Source organism: Dama dama, chromosome 32 (assembly GCF_033118175.1).
Source record: "Dama dama isolate Ldn47 chromosome 32, ASM3311817v1, whole genome shotgun sequence".
Taxonomy (NCBI): Eukaryota; Metazoa; Chordata; class Mammalia; order Artiodactyla; family Cervidae; genus Dama; species Dama dama.
The window spans coordinates 10,294,694-10,317,784 of record NC_083712.1 but is presented as its reverse complement, the minus strand read 5'-3'; the positions used below and the strand labels follow the sequence as shown (position 1 = coordinate 10,317,784).

The 23,091-nt window shown below is 42.5% G+C and overlaps 1 protein-coding gene across 1 annotated transcript in view; it reads left to right on the top strand.

Annotated features, from left to right (window-relative positions):
• CSMD1 (CUB and Sushi multiple domains 1) overlaps positions 1-23,091 on the top strand; it is a 1,628,138-nt gene that overhangs the window by 1,177,577 nt on the left and 427,470 nt on the right. Inside the window, exon 12 of the mRNA XM_061134533.1 lies at positions 4,265-4,377. Within this exon, the coding sequence (XP_060990516.1) occupies positions 4,265-4,377 (113 nt within the window). The remainder of the gene's footprint in view (positions 1-4,264; positions 4,378-23,091) is intronic.

The window sequence follows — 23,091 nt, the reverse complement described above, 5'->3', positions numbered from 1 at the left end:
TTTATATATTTCAGAACATAAATAAAATGACCAAGAATTTTTTCAGAAAGCTGGAATTCATAGCAACAAATCAAATGGAAATTTTAAGAATTTTAAAATATAACATCTGAAATAAAGAACTCAATAGATATGGCTTGAACTAGAAGGTTGAGCAGTAGAAAATATTCAACCTGAAGCAGAAAGAAAATGTACAGAAGATACATGTGTAATTGGAGTTGAAGCAGAGAAAGAGAAAATGGGACCTAACTAATATTTGAAGACATTATCCCAAAGAATATTAACAACAGGCATCAGGATAAAGATTCAAGAAATTCTCGAAGACATTTGGAGTAATACGAGAGAAAGCTCAGGCCGGCACACTGTAATAAATTTGCTGAAAAACAGGGAAAAATCTTACAGGTAGCATAAGCGATGAAATTTTATTTTCAAAGGGGCAAATATAAGATGGACAGAAGTCTTCTCAATATAAATAAAAGAAGTAAAAAGACAATAGAATGGTATCTTTGAAGTTTTGGGAAAAGCAAATATAAGATTGACAGAAGTCTTCTCCATATAAATAAAAGAAGTAAAAAGACAATAGAATGGTATCTTTGAAGTTTTGGGGAAAAGAAACAAGCTGTTAGATTAAAGAGACAGTAAAAACACTGGCTGATCAAAAAAGGAAGAACATGAGAAATATGAACTTTCATTTACTAGCAATTATATTCTAAATAAAAGTCTAAAATCTCTGGATAAAAATAATGTAAATAAAATAAAAGTTAAAATATAAAACAAGTATTTGACGCTTGTAAGAGAGAAACGTAAAATATTTATGTACATAGAATGGTTGAAAGCAAAAGGCTCGGAAAGGATACTTTCTGGAAGGACTGAGCAACAGAAGAAAGAATAGTATATTTTATGTCAGAGCAGACATGAATGCCAGGCATCCATGCTCGGTGCCATTTTGGGTATGTTACACTTGAATAAAATCTATGCACAGGGAAGGAAAAAAGTCTGTCTTCAAACAAGCATATAGAGCAGCATATAGGGGTGAATCTTCAGAAGGAGCACCTGTTTGGCGCCTGCCCATCACTCACTGAAACCCTTCCTTCCCTCATCTGTGTAACACCGAGGACGTGCGCGTGTCATGACCGCTGCGCATCTTCCTCCGAGGAGCCGAGCCCCGTGGCGCCTCGGGTGAGAAGGCCACACTGGTCCCCAGTGATGTGATCCCTGGGCGGACCATGCGCTCCTCCCCGGAAACAGCTTTGCTGACCGCAAAGCTTCCTCTCTGATTGCAGACGCTGGTTTTGGCTGAGCTGACTTTTCCTTTATCACACTTTTCCCCTTTCCGCATGCTTTTCCGTCCGCATGGGGACTTCAGTCAATGAATTTAGTGTTTCCCCTCACTGGCTGATGGCAGTCGCTGTGTGACTGTTTTGTTAACACACGATGAATGCTTCACTGAAGCTTCCCGTTCGCTGTGACCTGGGCCTTAATATGCAGAAGGGACGTTCAGTGCATTTGCCAAATCTGTCAGCTGTGTGTGCTGTGGTCCTGGTCAGTATTCTTCTAACGTGTGGTCACCTCTGAGTTCCTCGTGTGTGTGTGTGTGTCCCCTAGCTTTGTTTAGAGCAGGTTTATTTTCAGAGCAAAACTGAGAGGGAGGTACAGAGCTTTCCACAGCACCACAGTCTGACATGCGCAGACCCCCACCCCCACCATTATTAAGATCCCACACAAAGTGCTGCATTTTTTTTTTTTTCCAAAGATGAACCTCTGTGGACACATCATCACCCAACTTCATGGTTTACATTAGGATTCACTCTCAATGCTGAAGTCTGTGGGTTTGGACAAACATGCAGTGATGTGTAGCCATCGTTACAGTATCCATCATGTATCTGTAATATATCCATCACTCAGTATCGTGAAGAGTAGCTTTACTGCCCTAAAAATTCCCCATGCTCCACCTGTTCATCCTGCCCACTTCCCAACCCCTGGCAACACCTGATTTTTTTTAACTGTCTCCATAGTTGTGCCTTTTCCAGAAAGTCCTGGAGTTGGACTCATACTGAATGCAGCCTTTTCAGACTGGCTTTTGTCACTGAGTCAGTGTGTTCATGTCTCCTCCCTGTCATTCCACGGCTTGGTATTTATTTTTAGTGCTCAAGAACAGTCCATCCTAAAGTATAATTTTTAGAGGCATTTTGTGGTAAAGGTACATAAAAACTCCAGACTGTGCAAGCCACGCATTATGTGTGTGAACCAGAATTTTCTTGGCTTAGGCAAGCTTCCATGTTCATGGTGTGATGCGGTCCCTCACCCAGCAGGAAGGGACATCTGCCCACCACAGAGGGTGACCAAGCCTCCCATTTTCTCCAGTTCTGCCCCCATATGAGTATGGAAAATTCTGGTCCCAGAGACCTTATACAGGAAGCAGTGATCAAAACCATCACCAAGAAAAAGAAATGCAAAAGGCAAAGTGGCTGTCTGAGGAGGGCTTACTAATAGCTGAGAAAACAAGAGAAGTGAAAGGCAAAGGAGAAAAGGAAAGATATACCCATCTGAATGCAGAGCGTCAAAGAATAGCAAGGAGAGATAAGAAAGCCTTCCTCAGTGATCAATGCATAGAAATAGAGGAAAACTCAGCAGTGGCCACAGGACTGGAAAAGGTCAGTTTTCATTGCAATCCCAAAGAAACGCAATGAAAAAGAATGTTCACACTACTACACAATCACACTCATGTCACACGCTAGCAAAGTAATGCTCAAAATTCTCCAAGTTGGGATTCAACCGTATGTGAACCGAGAACTTCTAGATGTTCAGGCTGGATTTAGGAAAAGCAGAGGAACCAGAGATCAAATTGCCAACATTCCCTGGATCATAGAAAAAGCAAAAGAATTTCAGGAAAACATCTACTTCTGATTCCTTGACTATGCTAAAGCCTTTGAGTGTGTGGATCACAACAAACTGGAAAATTCTTCAAGAGTTGGAAATACCAGACCACCTTACCTGCCTCCTGAGAAACCTGTGTGCAGGTCAAGAAGCAACAGTTAGACCGGACATGTAACAACACACTGGTTCCAAGTTGGGAAAGGAGTACAACAAGGCTGTATATTGTCACCCTGCTTATTTAACTTATATGCAGAGTACATCATGAGAAATGCTGGGCTGGATGAAGCACAAGCTGAAATCAGGACTGCCAGGAGAAATAATAATAATCTCACATATGCAGAATGACACCTCCCATGTGGCAGAAAGTGAAGAGGAGCTAAAGAATCTCTTGATAAAAGTGAAAGAGGAGAGTGAAAAAACTGGCTTAAACTCAACATTCAGAGAATGAAGATCATGGCATCTGGGCCCATCACTTCAAGGCAAATAGATAGAGAAACAATGGAAACAGTAACAAACTTTATTTTCTTAGGCTCCAAAATCACTGCAGATAGTGACTGTAGCCATGAAATTAAAAGACACTTGCTCCTTAGAAGAAAAGCTATGACTAACCTAGACAGCATGTTAAAAATCAGACATTACTTTGCTGACAAAGGTCCATATAGTCAGAGTTATGGTTTTAACAGTAGTCATGTATGGATGTGAGAGTTGGACCATAAAGAAGGCTGAGCATTGAATAATTGATGCTTTCAAACTGTGGTATTGGAGAAGACTCTTGAAAGTCCCTTGGACTGCAAGGAGATCAGACCAGTCAATCTTAAAGGAAATCAGTCCTGAATATTAATTGGAAGGACTGATGCTAGAGCTCCAATTCTTTGACCACCTGATGTGAAGAGCTGACTCATTGGAAAAGACCCTGATGCTGGGAAAGATTGAAGGCAGGAAGAGAAGGGGATGACAGAGGATGAGATGGTTGGATGGCATCACCAACTCAATGGGCATGAGTTTGACTCAACTCTGGGTGATGTTAGACAGGGAAGCCTGGTGTGCTGCAGTCCATGGGGTTGCAAAGAGTCGGACACAACTGAGCAACTAAACAACAATAGAAGAAACATTCAGTGCCAAGCACACAGAGGTGTCGGCCACCACACGTTGATTTTTAAAGTCAAAGATACAAATTTGCAGTTATAATATAGAATCATTACTGTAAATGGTCAGTGATATTGTGATTATGGATATAAATTGTAAGTGGCTATAGATTCTTTGAAAGAGGGTCTTATATGTATATGGTTTGCCTGTTTAAGCAGAAGGACACGCCACCCAGCCCCATCAAGGTAGAAGTGGAGCTATTTGGTGCCTTAAACCATGGTTTTGGCGTTTCTTGTCTCTGCAGACTCACTGGATCCAGTGTTCCTGACCTCATCGTGAGTATGAGCAACCAGATGTGGCTACACCTACAGTCTGATGACAGCATAGCCTCGCCTGGATTTAAAGCCATTTACCAAGGTAAGATCTGAGCACACTAAAACCCGCTTTCTCACAAAGGGCGAGGGTCGTAATGAAACTGATAAGTGAGAACTATGTTTAAAAATATGGACTTATTTGCGACTTCCTTAGTTATAGTTGTATTTAGAACTCTTTTCTGCAAGCAGGAAATGTTGACTTCTTGAGAGCTTGGCTGGCCATTATGGTGGCAAAATGGAGAGTGACATTAAGAATCATGTGTAAGAGATGGAATATGTTCATACTTGTAGATCTTGGCATTTTCTCTCTTCCTGGGAGAAAGTTGTCATGATTATAACTAGGGAAACATTTAGAACAGAGTATAGATTTCAACAGCATCGATTCAACGAAGCTTATTACATGCGTCCTCATGTACAAATGTGTGGGTTTTTTAACGGAGCACAGGGAAATCTCGACAGAGCTGGGGAGGATCTACTAACAACATCGCTTTGAGAGTTATGAATGTGTTTGCTCTGAAGAAGAGAGGGTTCCTGCAGGGAAGCTGGCTTCATCCCTGAGTTGTGAGATGCTGAGAGTTGCTGTCGTGAAGTAGCTACCGTGCAGGTGACCCAGGGCCCCGCGCTGTGTGGCACCTGTGTAAACGGTCTCACTGTTCCACCTGCGTTCTTTCATCTGGCTGTCCTAGGGAACACAGCTGTGTTTCTCTGACTGCGTCAGAGCCTGCTTGGGGCATGTGGAGCCTGTTGTGAGCACGTGGCCTCTCCAGCTGGTGCGCCAGCTGCATTAGTGGGGTCATGTGGGTCCTAGAGCACATGGGCTTCAGTAGTTTGCGGCTCGAGGCTTAGGTACTCCACACCATGTGGGATCTTAGTTCTCTGAGCAGGCCCCTGCATTGCAAAGTGGATTCTTAACGCGTGGGCCACCAGGGAAGTTCCAGAAACACAACTTTTGTCCGGGGCATATTGATAGCTATCTTTCAAAACTTTTTCTTTAATTTTGAAAAATTTCAAAATGTAAACAGAAGTAGAAAGAATAATAGAATGCACCTGAGGTGACCTACATTTTTATGACTTTGCAAGACCCCCAGATATTCAGCTACTGACTCAAGCATTGGCTGGAGGTGCGGGACACAGCTACCAAACTCAAGTGCATGTCTAGATTGTCAGCCTCAGCTCAGCCCTGCCTTTCTTCAAGTGTCCGACAACATCTTCTGGGAAATCAGTGATATTTCCTTCTATTAGACATTCCCAAGTAGTTCTAGACTCACAGGAAAATCTTTATCCAATGACAATATCTTTAAAAATCTGAATTATCTCTTCCTTATTCCCAGCAAAAACAGAAGAAATAAAACAAAAACCCTTCCTCACTGCCACCCCTCAAAAAACAAAATCAGCAACCTGCTCTCTGATTTCAGGTTCTCAGAGGTTTAGTTCATGTAACTCCTTTCTTGTGCACTTTGGTTCTAAAGGTGATGATGCGGCAGCTAGGCAGCCCTCAGCATGTGTCTCAGGCCATCCCAGGATCCATGGGTCGGTGTCTCTTGATTGCTAGATATGGTAAAGAACTGAGAGTAAGACAAATTAGAAGGGAGATCCAAGACCAGAATAGGAAGAGTGAAAATGATCTTCATGATACTCCAACCTCAAGGCATAGCTGTCGGGAAGCACATTTGTTTTAACTGGCAAATAAATACACACAAGAACACACAGACCATTCAACTGTAGAGCCTTCCTTTCATGTTCTCTGTATCAGTAATTACATCGTTTTAACTCAAGAAATAAACATTTAAGAAGGCTCATGGGCATATTAAATTCTTCCTTTGCGTTTATGCAAAACCAAAGCAGTGATGGATGTACTGCTTGTATCTTCAGCTTAGATCCTTCGTGTATTTGACTAAAAGAAATAATTAAATGTGTCCCCAGAAATGATACGGTGACCTTTCTAATATTAATGATGTTTTATAAATTATTATATGAAACAACTTATTTATAAAAGTTAAAACATTTACATATACTGCTATTCACATATACTGTGAGTGAGTGAGTGAAAGTCACTCAGTCATGTCCAACTCTACGCAACCCCATGGGACTGTAGCCCACCAAGTTTCTCTGTCAACGGGATTTTCCAGGCAAGAATACTGGAGTGGGTTCCATTCCCTTCTCCAGGGGATTTTTAAGACACAGAGATCAAACCTGGATCTCCTGCATTGCAGGCAGATTCTTTACAGTCTAAGCCACCAGGGAAGCCCTTGCATATACTGACATACTTTAAAAAACCATGACTGATTTGAAGTCGTTTTTCAGTAAGTTTGAAAAGAGCCTGTTCTCATCTTGAATTCAAGTTATAGTCATGAGAAGCCTTTTCAGGATCATTTTATACTCTCGTACAAATACCTTGGCACTGATAGTTGATCAAAATTATTAAGAAATTGCATCTTAAACATACAATTTTTACTGACATAGACTGTTTATTGTAAACCATAATCTAAGAAAATGTAAGTATTCAGAATAAAACATTGTCCCACATAACTATTTAAATTTTCGAAATTTTAGATATTTTCCATAAGTTTCAAAACTCTAAGGAAGTAACAAATTTTAAAGAACTGTAAAAAATTAGAAATAGTGGTTATTTTATTTGGATTCTTTTACTGTTAGGGGACCCATCTAAAGAAAGAATTTGTAAGTTATTTTCAGAAAAAATTAGAAAATTGGCATGGGGGAGATTCAGTTGTGGATATTGAAGACTTTTGCACCTATTAGCAGTTTTATTTCAGTATTGCTAATTATCTATATGTACATTTTCTTTGAATTCTTCTTTGATACAGTTTTTTAAATATCTGGCTCCACTGATTACAGAGTTCATTGAAATCTTTGACATGACAAATGTGTGCGTACATATGTGAAAATGAGAAATACCAATCTGGAGAGCTGGGAGTTTGTCTTATTGCATTTTATTTTGTGAATTTGAGCAGAGAAGCAGTGTACTCTTGTCTTCCAAGTGTCAACTGTTGGGTGTTCAGCAGCTGAAAAAAAGCAGCTAGTACTTATTGCTCATAAAACCAAAGGGGCAGGTAATTAAAAGTATTTCCCAATGTCAAAAGCATAAAGCCGGTGGGTGAGGGTGTCTTGACCCCAACAGTGAAGGCAGCATAGCAGGGCTACACCCTTGCCATGTGAGATGAAGGAGAGTGACCACGCTGAAAAGTCCTGTGGTGACTAGAGGCCCCTGCAGGAGTATGGTGTAGAGTCCTCGTCCACACAGTGTGAAGAGTCCTACTTGCTGGAAGCATGGGGTGAGGGGGACGTCCTGACTCTTTTTAATGAGAAATGCTACCAAAGCGTATTTGCATCCTGTGTGAAGGTGAGGGCTAGAATGAACAGATGATTGCTGAAGACTTCCTGACATTTGGGGTTTTAGAGTTGACCTTTAATTGAACTTCTACATGACTGCGTTGTTTAAGGAAGTATGCAGAGGTAGAATCCTTTCCACCTGACCTGTGCTTGCTCCTGCCTCTGGTAGAATCTAAACACGTCTGTCAAATACCAGCCACTCCCCGACAGCAAGTGACTGTGAATTACACCCAGCAGTTCTAAGACTTGTGCCATAAAGACTAGGATAAAGACTTGAGAGAGGAGTGCCATTCCCAAATTGAGGATCCTTGAACATTAACGGATGTAAGTGTTCTCAATTACAATCAAATATTCCTCCAGGCATCATGATTCAGTTTGATGACCATACAGCATAAGTTAGTATCACATTCAGTCCTAATTAGTACTCTGCTAACAGCCCCGATAGCCGGTTAATAGCTACAGCCTCGGATGTGGTGAAAAAGTGGATGGCCATCGGTTCTCGTGAGAGAGCCAGTCCAAGGCCACTTATTATTTTTTGACAGAGCAATATCCAATAGTTTATAAGATAATTAAAACAGAGAGATAAGGTAAGATTTGAGGATTTTAAAAATTGAGAGAACATCATACATCAAAAGAAAGACATCATACGGACTTAGAGAAGATCATACAAAGTGAAGTAAGCCAGATAGAGAAAGACAAATATCATATGATATCACCTATACATGGACTCTAAAAAATAAATAAATAAATAAAAGATACAAATGAGACAAGTGCTCGGGCCTGGTGCACTGGGAAGACCCAGAGGAATCGGGTGGACAGGGAGGTGGGAAGGGGGATCGGGATGGGGAATACATGTAACTCCATGGCTGATTCATGTCAATGTATGACAAAACCCACTGCAATGTTGTGAAGTAATTAGCCTCCAACTAATAAAAATAAATGGAAAAAAAAAAAACAAATGAACTTATTTACAAAAAATAAATAAATAAATAAATTCATAGACACAGAAAACACACTTGTGGTTACCAAAGGGGAAAGGGAGGGGGTAGAAGGGATAAATTAGGAGTTTGGGATTAACATGTATATATCCTAGTATATACTGACATAAACTAGATAACCAACAAGCATCTGCTTATGTATATATTTATATATATGCACATATATATATAAACTATATATATATATGTGTATAGTCAGCTTATGCTCACTCTGCTGTACACCTAAAGTAACATGACATTATGCTTCAATTAAAAATAAAGTAGAATCAACAACTTAATTAATTTAAAGAAAAAAAAAAAGATGTCCTTGAAACTATTATTTCCAGAGTGCTGTATTAAACTAGAAATTGGCAATAAAATAAAAACATTTTGTACAGGTGATCATCAAATTTATGGTGGTGGTTTAGTCACTAAGTTGTGTCTGACTCTTGTGACCCCATGGACTGTAGCTGCCAGGCTCCTCTGTCCATGGGATTTCCCAGGCAAGAACGCTGGAGTGGATTGCCATTTCCTACTCCATTCAAGTATATAAAAAATCATATTATTTGACTGAAAATATAGTTGTCTATTATATGAGCGGAAAATATATACCACTAGTCCTTACATGTATTCCACTTTCTAGGTTTTAACTGTGCGTGTAACATTTGTTGTAATAGTTCAGGATCTGGCTCTGAAGCCAGACTGCCCAGGGCTGTCATTCTGTCACTCAGCTGGTAACTTAGGGTGAGCTATCTAACCTCCCGTGTGTCAGATTCCTCTTTAAAAAAATAAGGGAGAAAGTAATAATGATACTAGTTTCGCTGGGCTTCCCAGGTGGCTCAGTGGTAAAGAGTCTGACCGCCAAGCAGGAGGTTAGTTCTGGATCCCTGGGTAAGAAAGATTCCCTGGAGAAGGAAATGGCAACCCACTCCAGTATTCTTGCCTAGACAATCCCATGGACAGAGGCATTTGATGATCTACAGTCCATGGAGTTGAAGTTGGACAAGACCGAGTGACTGAACACACACACACACACACACACTCACATACACGCACATACACGTGCACACATACACACATGCACATACATACACACATACACACACACACACACACACACATACACCTGTGTATATAAATGTATGTATATGGAGATAGAGAATATGCTGATAATTAAGAAAAGTATTGTCAAAATATTATGCAAAGTTTAAAAAGCAATAACTCTTTAGGGAGGTATTTCAGGTGTCTGAGAAGGCAGCCTAAGAGAAGTGAGATTTGTTGTTTAAAACCTTTCAGCATATGAAAATATTTAATTCAAAGTAATCAATTAAAAAACCCAAAAGGTAAAAAAAATGGTGTAAATAATTATGATACAGCTGTGCAAACAATATTACCCATCTATTATACTATAAAACTTATTATGTGTATATAATATATGACTAATTTTCAAGAAAATTTTTCAAGAAAATTAGGGATACCAAAGGAACATTTCATGGAAAGTTGGCACAATTACGGACAGAAATGGTATGGACCTAACAGAAGCAGAAGATATTAAGAGGTGGCAACAATACACAGAAGAACTATACAGAAAAGATCTTCATGACCCAGGTAACCATGATGGTGTGGTCACTCACCTAGAGCCAGACATCCTGGAGTGCAAAGTCAAGTGGGCCTTAGAAAGCATCACTATGAACAAAGCTAGTGGAAGTGATTGAATTCCAGTTGAGCTATTTCAAATCCTAGAAGATGAAGCTGTGAAAGTGCTGCACTCAATATGCCAGCAAATTTGGAAAACTCAGCAGTGGCCACAGGACTGGAAAAGGTCAGTTTTCATTCCAATCCCAAAGAAAGGCAATGCCAAAGAATGCTCAAACTACCCCACAACTGCACTCATCTCACATGCTAGTAAAGTAATTCTCAAAATTCTCCAAGCCAGGCTTCAGCAATACATGAACCGTGAACTGCCAGATGTTCAAGCTGGATTTAGAAAAGGCAGAGGAACCAGAGATCAAATTGCCAACATCCATTGGATCATCAAAAAAGCATGGGAGTTTCAGAAAAACATCTACTTCTGCTTTATTGGCTATGCCAAAGCCTTTGACTGGATCACAACAAACTGGAAAATTTGTCAAGAGATGGAAATACCAGAACACCTGATCTGCCTCCTTAGAAATCTGTATGCAGGTGAGGAAGCAACAGTTAGAACTGGACATGGAAACAGACTGGTTCCAAATAGGGAAAGGAGTACATCAAGGCTGTATATTGTCACTTGCTTATTTAACTTATATGCAGAGTACATCATGTGAAATGCCAGGCTGGATGAAGCACAAGATGGAATCAAGATTGCTGGGAGAAATATCAAAAACCTCAGATTTGGAGATAACACCACCCTTATGGAAGAAAGTGACGAAGAACTAAAGAGCCTTTTGATCAAAGTGAGAGAGGAGAGTGAAAAAGTTGGCTTAAAGCTCAACATTCAGAAAACTAAGATCATGGCATCCATTTCTACCACTTAATGGGAAATAGATGGGGAAATAATGAAAACAGTGAGAGATTTTATTTTTGGGGGGCTCCAAAATCACTGCCAATGGCGACTGCAGCCATGATATTAAAAGATGCTTGCCCTTTGGAAGAAAAGCTATGAGCAACCTAGACAGCATATTAAAAAGCAGAGATTTGTCTTTGCCAACAAAATTCCATCTAGTCAAGGCTATGGTTTTTCAAGTATTCATGTATGGATGTGAGAGCTGGACTATAAAGAAAACTGAGCACCAAAGAATAGACGCTTTCGAACTGTGTGTTGGAGAAGAATCTTGAGAGTCCTTTGAACTGCAAGGAGATCCAACCAGTCCATCCTAAAGGAAATCAGTCCTGAATATTCATTGGAAGGACTGATGCTGAAGCTGAAACTCCAACACTTTAGCCACCTGATGCGAAGAGCTGACTCATTGGAAAAGACTCTAATGCTGGGAAAGATTGAAGGCAGGAGGAGAAGGGGACAACAGAGGATGAGATGGTTGGATAGCATCCCCGGCTTGATGAACATGAGTTTGAGCAAGCTCTGGGAGTTGGTGTTGGACAGGGAAGACGGGAGTGCTACAGTTCGTAGGGTTGCAAAGAGTCGAACTTGACTGAGTGGCTAAACTGAACTGAATATATAACCACTATGCATTATATAATTCTGTATAATGTATACAAATGTAATTCATAAATATATAAATCATACATAAGTCATATATGTAATTCACAGTGAAAGTCCAACTCTTTGAGACCCCATGGAGTATACAGTCCATGGAATTCTCCAGGCCAGAATACTAGAGTGGGTCAATGTTCCCTTCTCCAGGGAATTCACATGTATGTATAGTTAATATATATGGGCTACCCTGGTGGCCTGCATTGCAGGTGACCTGGATTTGATTCCTGAGTTGGGTAAATCCCCTGGATAAGAGAATGGCTACCCACTCCAGTATTCTTTCCTGGAGAATCCCATGGACAGAGGAATCTGGAGAGGTATAGTCCATGGGGTCACAAAGAATCAGACATGACTGAGCGACTAATGCTAATTCTAATACATATATATATATATAAAATATAGTGAGTAGCAGAACAATATATATGGAACATTAACTGGCTTAGTGCATAGTTTTTCTACTTTATATTTCAAAATTTCTATCATAAATTACAAAGGTAAATGCTGAGTATAAATAATTTTGTAAATCAATGTTAAATTTCATTTAATGATAGAGAAGAATTCTTGTCAAAATATAATAATGAAATAGAGTTTGAGATTATATATATTTAAAACAGCATACTTTATATGCTACAGCAGATCATTTTTATTCACTAGAAGAGAAAAGAAAACAAAATCTCAGCTCAGGGGTGAGCTTCCCACAACCACAGTCTCTCCAGCACTGAGGAAGGTGGAGAGGAAACACACATAGTATCTGCATATTTGTCCAAACAATCCTGAGTTCCCAGTGCTGGCAACCCTGTATTTTTATGGCTTCACTGTCTCCAGTTAATAATGTCTCCATCATTTTTTTTTGTCACAAAAATAATGTTCAGTTAGAGTTCATTACACATGTTGATGAACTGATTTCCACAAATCATGTTTTATGTAATCTGCCATAGCTATTTAAATTTTAGCAGGGGGTAAATGAAAGGAAATGTCCCCTGTGATGTACTGCTGTGTGGCAAAACAAGACCTATTTTAGGCTTGTTTAGGCTATCTTAGAATCGTTTCCATGAAAATAGAGCTCACTGTTGCTGCTTCAGAGACAGAGCTGTGTCCCAGGCCCTGTGGACACATTGCTAATGGGTGCAGCTGAGTGTAGGCGTCTGGGTCTGTACGCCGTAATCCCAGGGGTCTGTGATGAGTTTAACAGAAAGGAACATGGCCTAGTTCAGAGAGCTGTTCTCTGAACCTTTCCTGGTGAAGAGAATTGCTGCTGCAGAACCAAGGGTGTCCGAGCTTCAAACACGTGTGCTGTGACCCTTGTGATGGCTGACCCCAGAGCACCCACACATTCCGGCAGACACCATTCTGGGTGCGTGTGTAGGGGTGTTTCTGGATGACGTCAACATTGGAATCGGTGGACAGAGTAAAGCAGCTCACCCTCCCCAGTGTGGATGGGCCTCATCACATCAGTTAAAGGTCTGAATCGAAGGACAGGCTGAAGGAGGAAAAGCTGCTTCCGCTGTCCATCTGTCCTTGAACTGGGACACTGGCATCTCCTGCCTTTGGACCCTGATTTGGACTGGGACTTAGAGCATTGGCTTTCTTGGGTCTGGATACTTCAGTTGCTGTAAACATGTAAGCTGATTCCTTATAATAAATTCATTTTGATAGTAAGTGGATAGATAGATACAGAGTTGGAGGTGGATATGGACATAGTGATGGAGATAAAGATAGAAATATCCTGTTGGTTCTGTTTCTCTGAAGATGTTACTCTACTTGAATGATTGGGTTCACTCTGACCGCTCAGACGGATCCTCTGTAGCCCCTTGTGTGAGCAATCACACATTTCCAAAGGGCCCAAGTGGGCGTAGAGGTGCAGTGTGTGGCCACTAAAAAGAGGAGAGCCCGCTGGTCCACACGTAAAGTCAGCCCACGGCCCTGGCCTTGTAGTCTGAAGCTGGTACAAGGTCAGGCAGGATTGTGCCTGTGAGGCTGGGAGTGATGCCTAAACCCTAAAAACAAGGTGGCTGTTGTTCAGCCAGCAAGTCGTGTCTGACTCTCTGTGACCCCTGGACTGCAACACACCAGGCTTCTCTGTCCTTCACTATCTCCATGACTTTGCTCAAACTCATGTCCATTGAGTCGGTAATGCCATCCAATCGTGTCATCTTCTGTTGCCCCCTTCTCCTGCCTTCAATCTTCCCCAGCATCAGGGTCTTTTCTAATGAGTTGGCTCTTAGCATCAGGTAGCCAAGGTATTAGAGCTTGGGCTTCAACACCACTCCTCCAGTAAATATTCAGGATTGATTTCCTTTAGGACTGACTGGTATGATCTCCCTGCAGTCTAAGGGACTCTCAAGAGTCTTTTCCAGCACCACAGTTTGCAAACATCCGTTCTTCAGTTCTCAGCCTTCTATATGGTCCACCTAAAAATAGCTTTGTGTTTTAATTTTGTGCAAAATCCAAGATGAACCCATCAAGAGTTTATGATGTGTGTTCCCCTTGTCCACAATAGATATTGTCTTGTACCTAATGTGGATTTTAAAATGTTTTCAAGGACCTGATGTAAATCCATGACAAAGTACCCTTTGTGTTGAATGCTGACTGAGCCAGACTTGTTTGGGAGCGTGTACTGGGGGAACTCTTTGAGATACCTTCAAGGAGGAGATGGAGGCAGAGAAGGAGCTGCTGAACTGGACATGGGTTCACATGGAACACTGGCTGATCCTAGTGACGCCCTCCGCAGCTTTCCCAAACTGAAGCGGGTGGGCGGGACTGGTACCATTAACCATGGATGTGGTGTCCCTGGGGAGCAGACACAGCCCTGTTTGATGTGATTCCTGGGCAGGGATGCAGCTGTGAGATCCAATGGCCTTGGCTGCTGTGGCACCCGAGGTTCACCGCCCCAGAAACCATCACTTTTCCCCACCCCAGGAACAACCTCTCTAGGTTTCTAATGGGCCTCATTTCCTAGAAAAATGTACAATACATACTCAAGGCCACCTTCCTCTCCTGCTCATTCTAGATTCCCTTATTTTTTTGCTTTCCTGTCTGCTGGCCTGCTGGCTGTCCTGTCAGGGGGACCTGGACCTAGTTCCCTGAAGGTTCCCAGCTCCTGAGCTCCACGCCTCTCTCTAGCATTGTTCATTTTTGTTATCCCCAGCAAGGAACCCAGGGATTCCCCGTGGCGCCTCTAACAGCCTCAGCCATGGGGGTCCCCTGCTGTTCTCACTGAGCAGAGCTCCTCTGCCTCTTTCCCTTGCAGCTGGGGGGAGTCACCCCCTTAACAGGTTTGTCATGAATGCGCTGTGTACACATTCCTGCTCCACAGTGAACTGCCTTCATCCTGGCAGTCATTTCGCTGTCTGTCCCGTGGGTTGGAGCTCTGCAGTACATGGATCTTCTGCTGCCACATGGACCCCGAGCCTCCAGACCAGGTGGAAGGCATGTAGCTGTTTCTTAAATAAGTGCAGGAATGGGGGGATATCCAAAGTGGTAGCCAACACTTGGACCATTGAGATAGTTTTAATATCGTGTTGGACACTTGCCCCTTGTTAATAGTTATAGGTATGTGCTAGTTGTTTTTTTTTTTAAGAATTTAATTTAGACTTTAAAAGTTTTATGGATCAGCAACCCACTCCAGTACTCTTGCCTGGAAAACCCCATGGACGGAGGAGCGTGGCAGGCTGTAGTCCATGGGGTCGCTAGGAGTGGGACATGACTGAGTGAATTCACTTTCACTTTCAGCCCAGTGGCAGAGAAGGCAACAGCCAACACAGAATCTTTCTGGTTGCTGGTTCTGATCCAAACTCAGTCTGTCCATGTGTCCACGCCTCACTCTCCCATGCATTAGTTGCAGTTGCTGGTGCTGCTCTGATCCAGATTCAGTCTGTCCACGTATCCACACCTCACTCTCCTGTGTTTGAGTCGCAGTTGCTGGTCCTGCTCTGATTCAGATTCAGTCTGTCCACGTGTCCATGCCTCACTCTCCCATGTTTGATCACAGTTGCTGGTTCTGATCCAGATTCAGTCTGTCCACGTGCCCACGCCTCGCTCTCCCGTGTTTGATCGCAGTTGCTGGTTCTGATCCAGATTCAGTCTGTCCACGCCTCCACGCCTCACTCTCCCATGCATGAGTTGCTTCCTGGTCACTTGTCTCTATGGCACCCACGTCCTAACCCGCTGGGGACTGCGACCTGCCAGCTCCCTCTCCCTGGATCATCCATGAGTTCCAGGAGCCCCGCCTCCACATTTTGGCAAACCCCCCAGTGGTAGAGGGGCCATCTCCCCACGCGTCTGTGGTCAGGCCTTCCGCTGGTGTCTTCTGCTTCTGGCCCCGCCTGTGGATTCAGGCCCCCGGAGCTCTTGGTGAGGCGAGTGTAGGACGGCGGGGTGTGTAAACGTCTGTGAGTCTGCGATGCTGACGCTGCATGGCGGGCCTTCCTGGAAGAGGGAGCAGGTGTGCGGCTCCTGGAAGCCCAGGACCAGTGCCAGGGGATGGACAGGGCTCACGTGTCTCCTGGACCCTGTGACCCGGCCTTGGCCTCGAGGTCAGTCCCTCAGCGGCCGCCCCTCTGCGTTGCGCTGTGGCCACGCCTGTCCCTCACACGCCGCCCCCTTTCTCCCTTCAGGGCCTGTGTGATTGGCTCCCCGAGGGGTCCCTGATCTGTGTCTCCACCGGGGAGCGTCAGGGCCCATCTCCAGTGAGAAGAGGCTTCTCTCAGCAGGAGTGCTTCCAGTGTTTCCAGCAGCTTTGTCGCATCTCCCTTCTTCCAAAGATGACGTTTTTAATTGTTGGTCCTTGAGAAGAGAGACCCATTTGACTCAGCTTTCTGTCTCCAGGCCACCCCAGAGTACACCGTGTCCTCATCTAGGGAGCTAATAACTGTGATTGACAAAATAGCATCATTTCAGGTTTGGAGAACTCACCCTCCCCACCAGCAATTACTTAGCTTCGGCCAGGTTCTGAGCTGGGTTCCCAGTGTTGAACCATGGCTCTTCCGGGAACTTGAATTTTAGAATTGAGAGAAGGTAATTTTAGGTAATGATGCAAATGAGGAAAAAGGAACAAAGTGGATACTTCATGCAAATATAAGAAAATAACAAAGTGGAATGTAAAATACACTGTATTTCTGACTCAGAAAATTGTTTGATACATTCATCCTTGTTTTATTAACTTCACATTTTAACTGTGCACCTGAGTTGAAAACAGGCATTACCTACTTTTTAGTTTTTTGTTTGTAAATATTTTACTCTATTGAATATACTTGCAATGTTTAAATTCTTGGTTTTCATATTCTTAGACTTCCCTGGCAGCTCAGTGGTAAAGTGGCAGCAACACAGGAGATCCGGGTTGGATCCCTGGGTCAAAAAGATCCTTGGAGAAGGGAATGGCTACCCACTCCAGAATTCTTGCCTGGAGAATTCCATGACGGAGGAGCCGGGTGGGCAGCCCATGAGTCCCCAATAGTCAGACACGACTGAGAGGCTAAGCACATACTCACATACACACACATATTTTTCATGTGTATGCACACATATACAGTACATGCATGCACATATTTTATGTGTGTACACACATATACATTACACACATACACATACATACATATTTTCACTTGTTTTCATTTTTTTTTTCAATTTTTTTTTTTTGTTTTCATTTTTACTATTACAGAAGAATTCATACATAAGTGGGTATTTGGGAAATAGTTTTGAACACTTACTATGACTCTTTGTAACCCCATGGACTGTACAGTCCATGGAATTCTCCAGGCCAGAATACTGGAGTAGGTAGACTTTCCTTTCTCCAGGGTATCTTCCCAACCCAGGATCAAACCCAGGTCTCCCACTTTTCAGGCAGATTCTTCACCAGCAAAGCTACAAGGGAAACCCAAGAATACTGAAGTGGGTAGCCTATCCCTTTTCCAGCAGATAATCCTGACCCAGGAATCAAACCAGGGTCTCCTGTATTGCAGGGGGATTCTTTCCCAACTGAGCTATGAGGGAAGCCCATTTGCTATGTTAATATACTTAAACATCGACTGTGTTAATATGTTTCATATAGAATAGGTATACCTAGTCTGTATGTAAAGTTTATACATGCTTATATATATATATGCAATAACTATAAATGTTGAGACTAATTTAAACTATTCTTTGCTAGGAATAAGTAGTGATTCATTGAATTTTCCTAGTAGGTATTTTTTTCTCCAAGAAAATGAGTTAAGGAATGACTGGGTTTATGTTGAGCATATAAATGAACTTCTCGATCATAAGCTCACTAGATAGTTGGTGTTTAGCAATTTGACAAGGCTCAAAAATTATTTTTCATAGGGCTATTGAGAGTTGCTGAGTTTTATTAGTCAGTTTTGAACTATGCAGTGTTTTTGTATGTATGCTAAAAACAGATTCTAAGAGAAATTCTTATGGTTCATAGAAACAACTCCATGGACATGTGCTGCTTCTAAAAATACTAGTTGCCTCCTTTATGTTGTTAATTCTGTACATTTAACTGCCCAAAACAAAAACTCACAATAAGACATTATTGTATAGACAGCAAGAGCCATATAAAGACATTAGGACAGAGTAAGTATAGAGAAGGAAAACTGTGATCATGTCACAGCTTTACCTTTGCAAATCTCCCCTGGAGAAGATGTATCTCTTATCTGATAGATGAGCAGTGGAGAAATGTGTGTGAAAACCAGTGTAGCAAGTTTAGAAAAATGGCATCTCAGCTAAAAGAGCTCTCATTTCAACATTATTAGAAACCTCTTCATGAGATGGCTCTCTTTAATATTATTAAGATTACTAGTAGAGGTGAATATAAAAATTAAATCTATATAATAGCTCTTGGGTATGAATTTTCTCAGAGATGTTGTTGATTAAATTAAAAAATTGTATAGGCCTGTGTTATAATAGAGAAGTTATATTTAGAAAGAAAAACATACTGATAATCTGGTTATATACTGAAATTTAAACCATTTAATAGCCCAACATTTTAATAGTTGAGTGTTAGAGGCTAAAATCACCTGGTTCTGTGTGTTTGCTGTTTTATTCTGGTGGATTCCAAATGCACCCAAGCCGACTTCAGTTGTTTTACATACAGACTGATAATATTAACATGGCTCAGCCTGTAAAAATCCACCTGCAATGCAGGAGACACAGGAGACTCGGGTTCAATCCCTGGGTCAGGAAGATTCCCTCTGGAAGGAAATGGCAACCCACTCCAGTATTCTCGCCTGAAAAATCCTATGGACAGGATTACCACCAGGCTACAATCCATGGGGTCACATAGAGTTGGACACGACTGAGTGACCACACGTGCGCACACACACACACACGAGTATTAACTTGGGATATTATCAACAAAAAATAGAAACAGACACTTAACAACAATCTACCTACTAGAATAGTGTCGCGATCAAGGTGATTCCTCGTTCAGTGTTGGAGAGACGACCGCCATTGAAGTTAGACAGATCTGCATTGAGATCATGGCACTTGCCGCTTAATGGCTGTGTGTCTTTGGGTGAGCTCCTGTATCTCTCTGAGCCTGGAGTCCCCCATCCATCAATGAGGAATAATTCCACCAGCCTGGCCAGAGTGGTTGCGACCATTTGAGAGGATGCATATAAGATACCTGGCGAGTGGTAATGGCCGTGGTGGTTTCTAACAGTTTTTTGAAATAGGTAATTCATGTATAAATTGAGATAAGTCTCAGCTTGATGAGTGAATTTCAGAATTTACTGTCCTTCCTTTGGAAAAATTGACCATATGAGTTGCACTCACAGTGATCTCTAAATATACTCTCTTTCCCATCTGGTCTGGCGGTGGGCTCAGACTGCCCGGGGCCCCTAATCTTCCTGACTTGCTGTATGTCTTGGGGCAAATTAGTTAACCTCTCTGAGCCTGAAGTGTCTTTATCCCAAGATGGGAAGTGATAGTACATATCTCATTAGATACTTAATGATCATCACTTGAAATACCATATAAAATGGCAAATACAAAGTATGATTTTTTTTTCTTTTTTAAAAAAGGTAATTCCTCATTCTTTTGTTGGAAGGGTTTGTGTTGTTAAGACAAGGCCCTGGCTTTGAGAACCATGTTAAATCGGAAACACAGCTTACTCCAAAATTCTCCTTTTCCCTGAGTTCCACTTCATGAGTGAATTATAAATACTGTCTCCTATTTCTAAGGTAGAATCAGCTGTTTATTAAATTTGTTGTATTTTTAGTCACTAAGTTGTGTATGATTCTTTGTGACCCCGTAGACTGTGGCCCAATAGGCTCCTCTGTCCCTGGGATTCTCCAGGCAAGAATACTGGAGTGGGTTGCCACTTCCTTCTCAAGGAGATCTTCCTGACCCAGGGACTGAACCTGCATCTCCTGCTTTGGCAGGTGGATCCTTTACCTGGGTATGTGTGTGTACTTAGCCGTTCAGTCATGTCTGACTCTTTGTGAACCCATGGACAGTGACCTGCCAAGCTCCTCTGTCCATGGGATTCTCCAGGCAAGAATACTGGAGTCAGTTGACATGCCCTCCCCCAGGGGATCCTCCCAACCCAGGGATCAAACCCAGGTCTCCCACTTTGATGGCAAATTCTTTAATGACTAAGCCACCTGGGAAGCCCAATTAAATGTTTACTACATCACATTAGAGAGGCTGGAAGAGCAGGAAGTGCAACATGAGCACGTAAAGGATTCTTGTAGAAATTTGATGTTTAAAGTCCGGGTTTAGGGCCCTCGGCTGCAGCTGCATTCCAATATCCCTACTTAACATTGATCCTCATGGACTGTTTTACTCTCCAAGTAACTGAGCTGGGGCATCCTGGAAATTATCCAGGTATTAGGGCTTGCTGAGACCATCAGGACAGGTTTGCCTGGGAGACAGTTCCCAACTTTGTCTCCATGTTAGGAGAAGGACAGGGTGTGAGTGGTATTTGTCAGGGAGAAAGGAGGATGAGGGGTAACTGAAACCAGCAGGGAACTGCAGGTGACGAGGGGAGCTCTCTAGGTAGAATGCAGCTCTGTGTATTTTTCTAGCCACTTGCTGTCTCCCTGCTTCTCCGATGTCCAGAGGGTTTGATGTTCCAGGTTTGATTCCTGGAACACTTGGGTTTTAGAATCAGATATAACAGGATCCACTTTGGATCCTTTGTTCTTCAACTTCCCAACAAGCTGTTCCCCACCCCCACACACACATTCCTGCTTCCTTTAGAATTTTGATGACCTTAAAAAGTCTGTTTTGGAGTCCTTGGTGGCATTACTAAGTTGTGTTGATTTGAAAATGGCTCACAAGTTGCATGACTGGTTTAGAAGTTAGCAGTGGATCTACTCTCTTCTCTCTGTATGTCCTGTATTGTTTAATCCTCACGCGCTTCTTCACGTTTCCAAGTCAGGAGGCTCCTTTCATCACAGAAGGTTCTTTATGATTCAACTCAAATGCATTTTCTTTTAGACATATTTCTTAATCTGGCAGCAAATATAGTTTCATGTTTTTCAGCTTTTCTGTTGGAAATTTGGAGTGAGCAGAAAGGAGGTTAGTGCAAAGTGGGACTGTTGAACAGAGAAACTAGCTGAGAGGCCAGGCCAACCCGTATTTGGGGCAGAAAGGTCAGAAAACACTACAGGACCACAGATGGGGTCAGGCTAGTTCAGTGGACAGAGCTGTAGCCAAGAGACCTGAATCTTGCTTAACTTTGCTTATGTTTCCCTTGGCCTCTAAGAGCCTCATCTGTGACGAGAAATAGGAACAGGGCATCTGCAGACTTTTCTTCCAGCTTGGAAAAAGATACAAATCAGCAAGTCTAGCAGTATTTGGTTTCTTTGGGAAACTGACTGCAGGAACGATTAGCAAGACAAATGAGATGTGATTGCTACCTCTGTTAATGACAACCCTCCACTGGGAATATTTCAATACAAAGGTGAAAGGAGAGAAAGGAGCTGGGTTTTCAACATAGTAGAGAAAAGATTGGGCTTCTCAGGTGGCTCAGCAGTAGAGAATTCTCTGCCTGCCAATGCAGGAGACTCAGGTTCGATCCCTGGGTCAGGAAGATCCCATGGAGAAGGAAATGGCCACCAATTCCAGTATTCTTGCCTGGGAAACCCCACCGACAGAGGAGCCTGATGGGCTAGAGTGCATGGGGTCACAGAGAGGCAGACACAACTTAGTGACTAAACAACAAAGAGAACAATTCAATAATGCGTGTAATAAAACTGGACCAAAATATATAGCGCGGAGCGTGCGGTGAGGCGTCTCAGAGGCCCCTCAATGATGTGCAGTCCCTCCATTTCATTATGGAATAGGAGGACTGGTCTGTAACCATCCACTCACGTGAGCAGGCAGGCATCCTGAAGGGTCAGGGCTGGGTCACGATGGAGGCTGAACGTGAAGCCTGGGGGTGGTGGAAGGCTGAGCCGTGTGGTCTCACTGAACTGTAACACATACGGGGGAAATGAAAACAGTCAGTAAACCAGGTGCTTTTCTGAATGTCATAGCCTCACAACAAAGGAGGGTTAGGCTCTTGCCCACCGCACAGGGCTGATCCCCGGGCTTCTGGCTGCCAGACTCCTCTCACTGAGGAGGGCTCCTAGCGGCCACCGCAGTCCTGCACTGGGACGACGGGGTTTCTTCAAGTTCTCAGTACTGAAGATAATTTGAAACGTGTCAACTTAAAATATGATTTGCTCTGTACTCACACAAATCCTTTTGTTTATTCTTTGCTATAGATAGAAATATGATTAAAAAAAGAGAAGTTGCACCTCCCCAGGTATTAGGTATTCCCAGGTTTAGGTATTGAAGAACCTTGGGATGGTATGTGACTTATTTCACCTTTCCTCTAAAAATATTCAGATTTATACCATTTCAATGCAGATAATTTAAAAATTAATGTTTGCCTGATTTCATGAGGCAATCCCAAAGTCTGATCGCATTATGAGTTCTTCCAGCACCGCCTAGGCTGTGTAGACCCTGAGTATCAGGAGGCGGAAAGGTGAGGAGAAAGCCCCCGCGGCTGTTACTTGTCCCATTTCAGTTGGAGGAAACTCTTCCAGTCTCCTCCTAACCTGCCTTTGATTTCTGTTTGCACACACCTGTCCAAGTTCACTGTGATTTGCTCTCACCCCAGCCCCTGTGTTTTCCCTTTGAGAAAGGCAGTTTATTAATGTCCAAAGAGGATCTTCTTTTGGCATAAAAGGTACGCCTGAATGATCTTTCCAAAACACATGGACACTTGAGAGAGTCATCCATACAACCG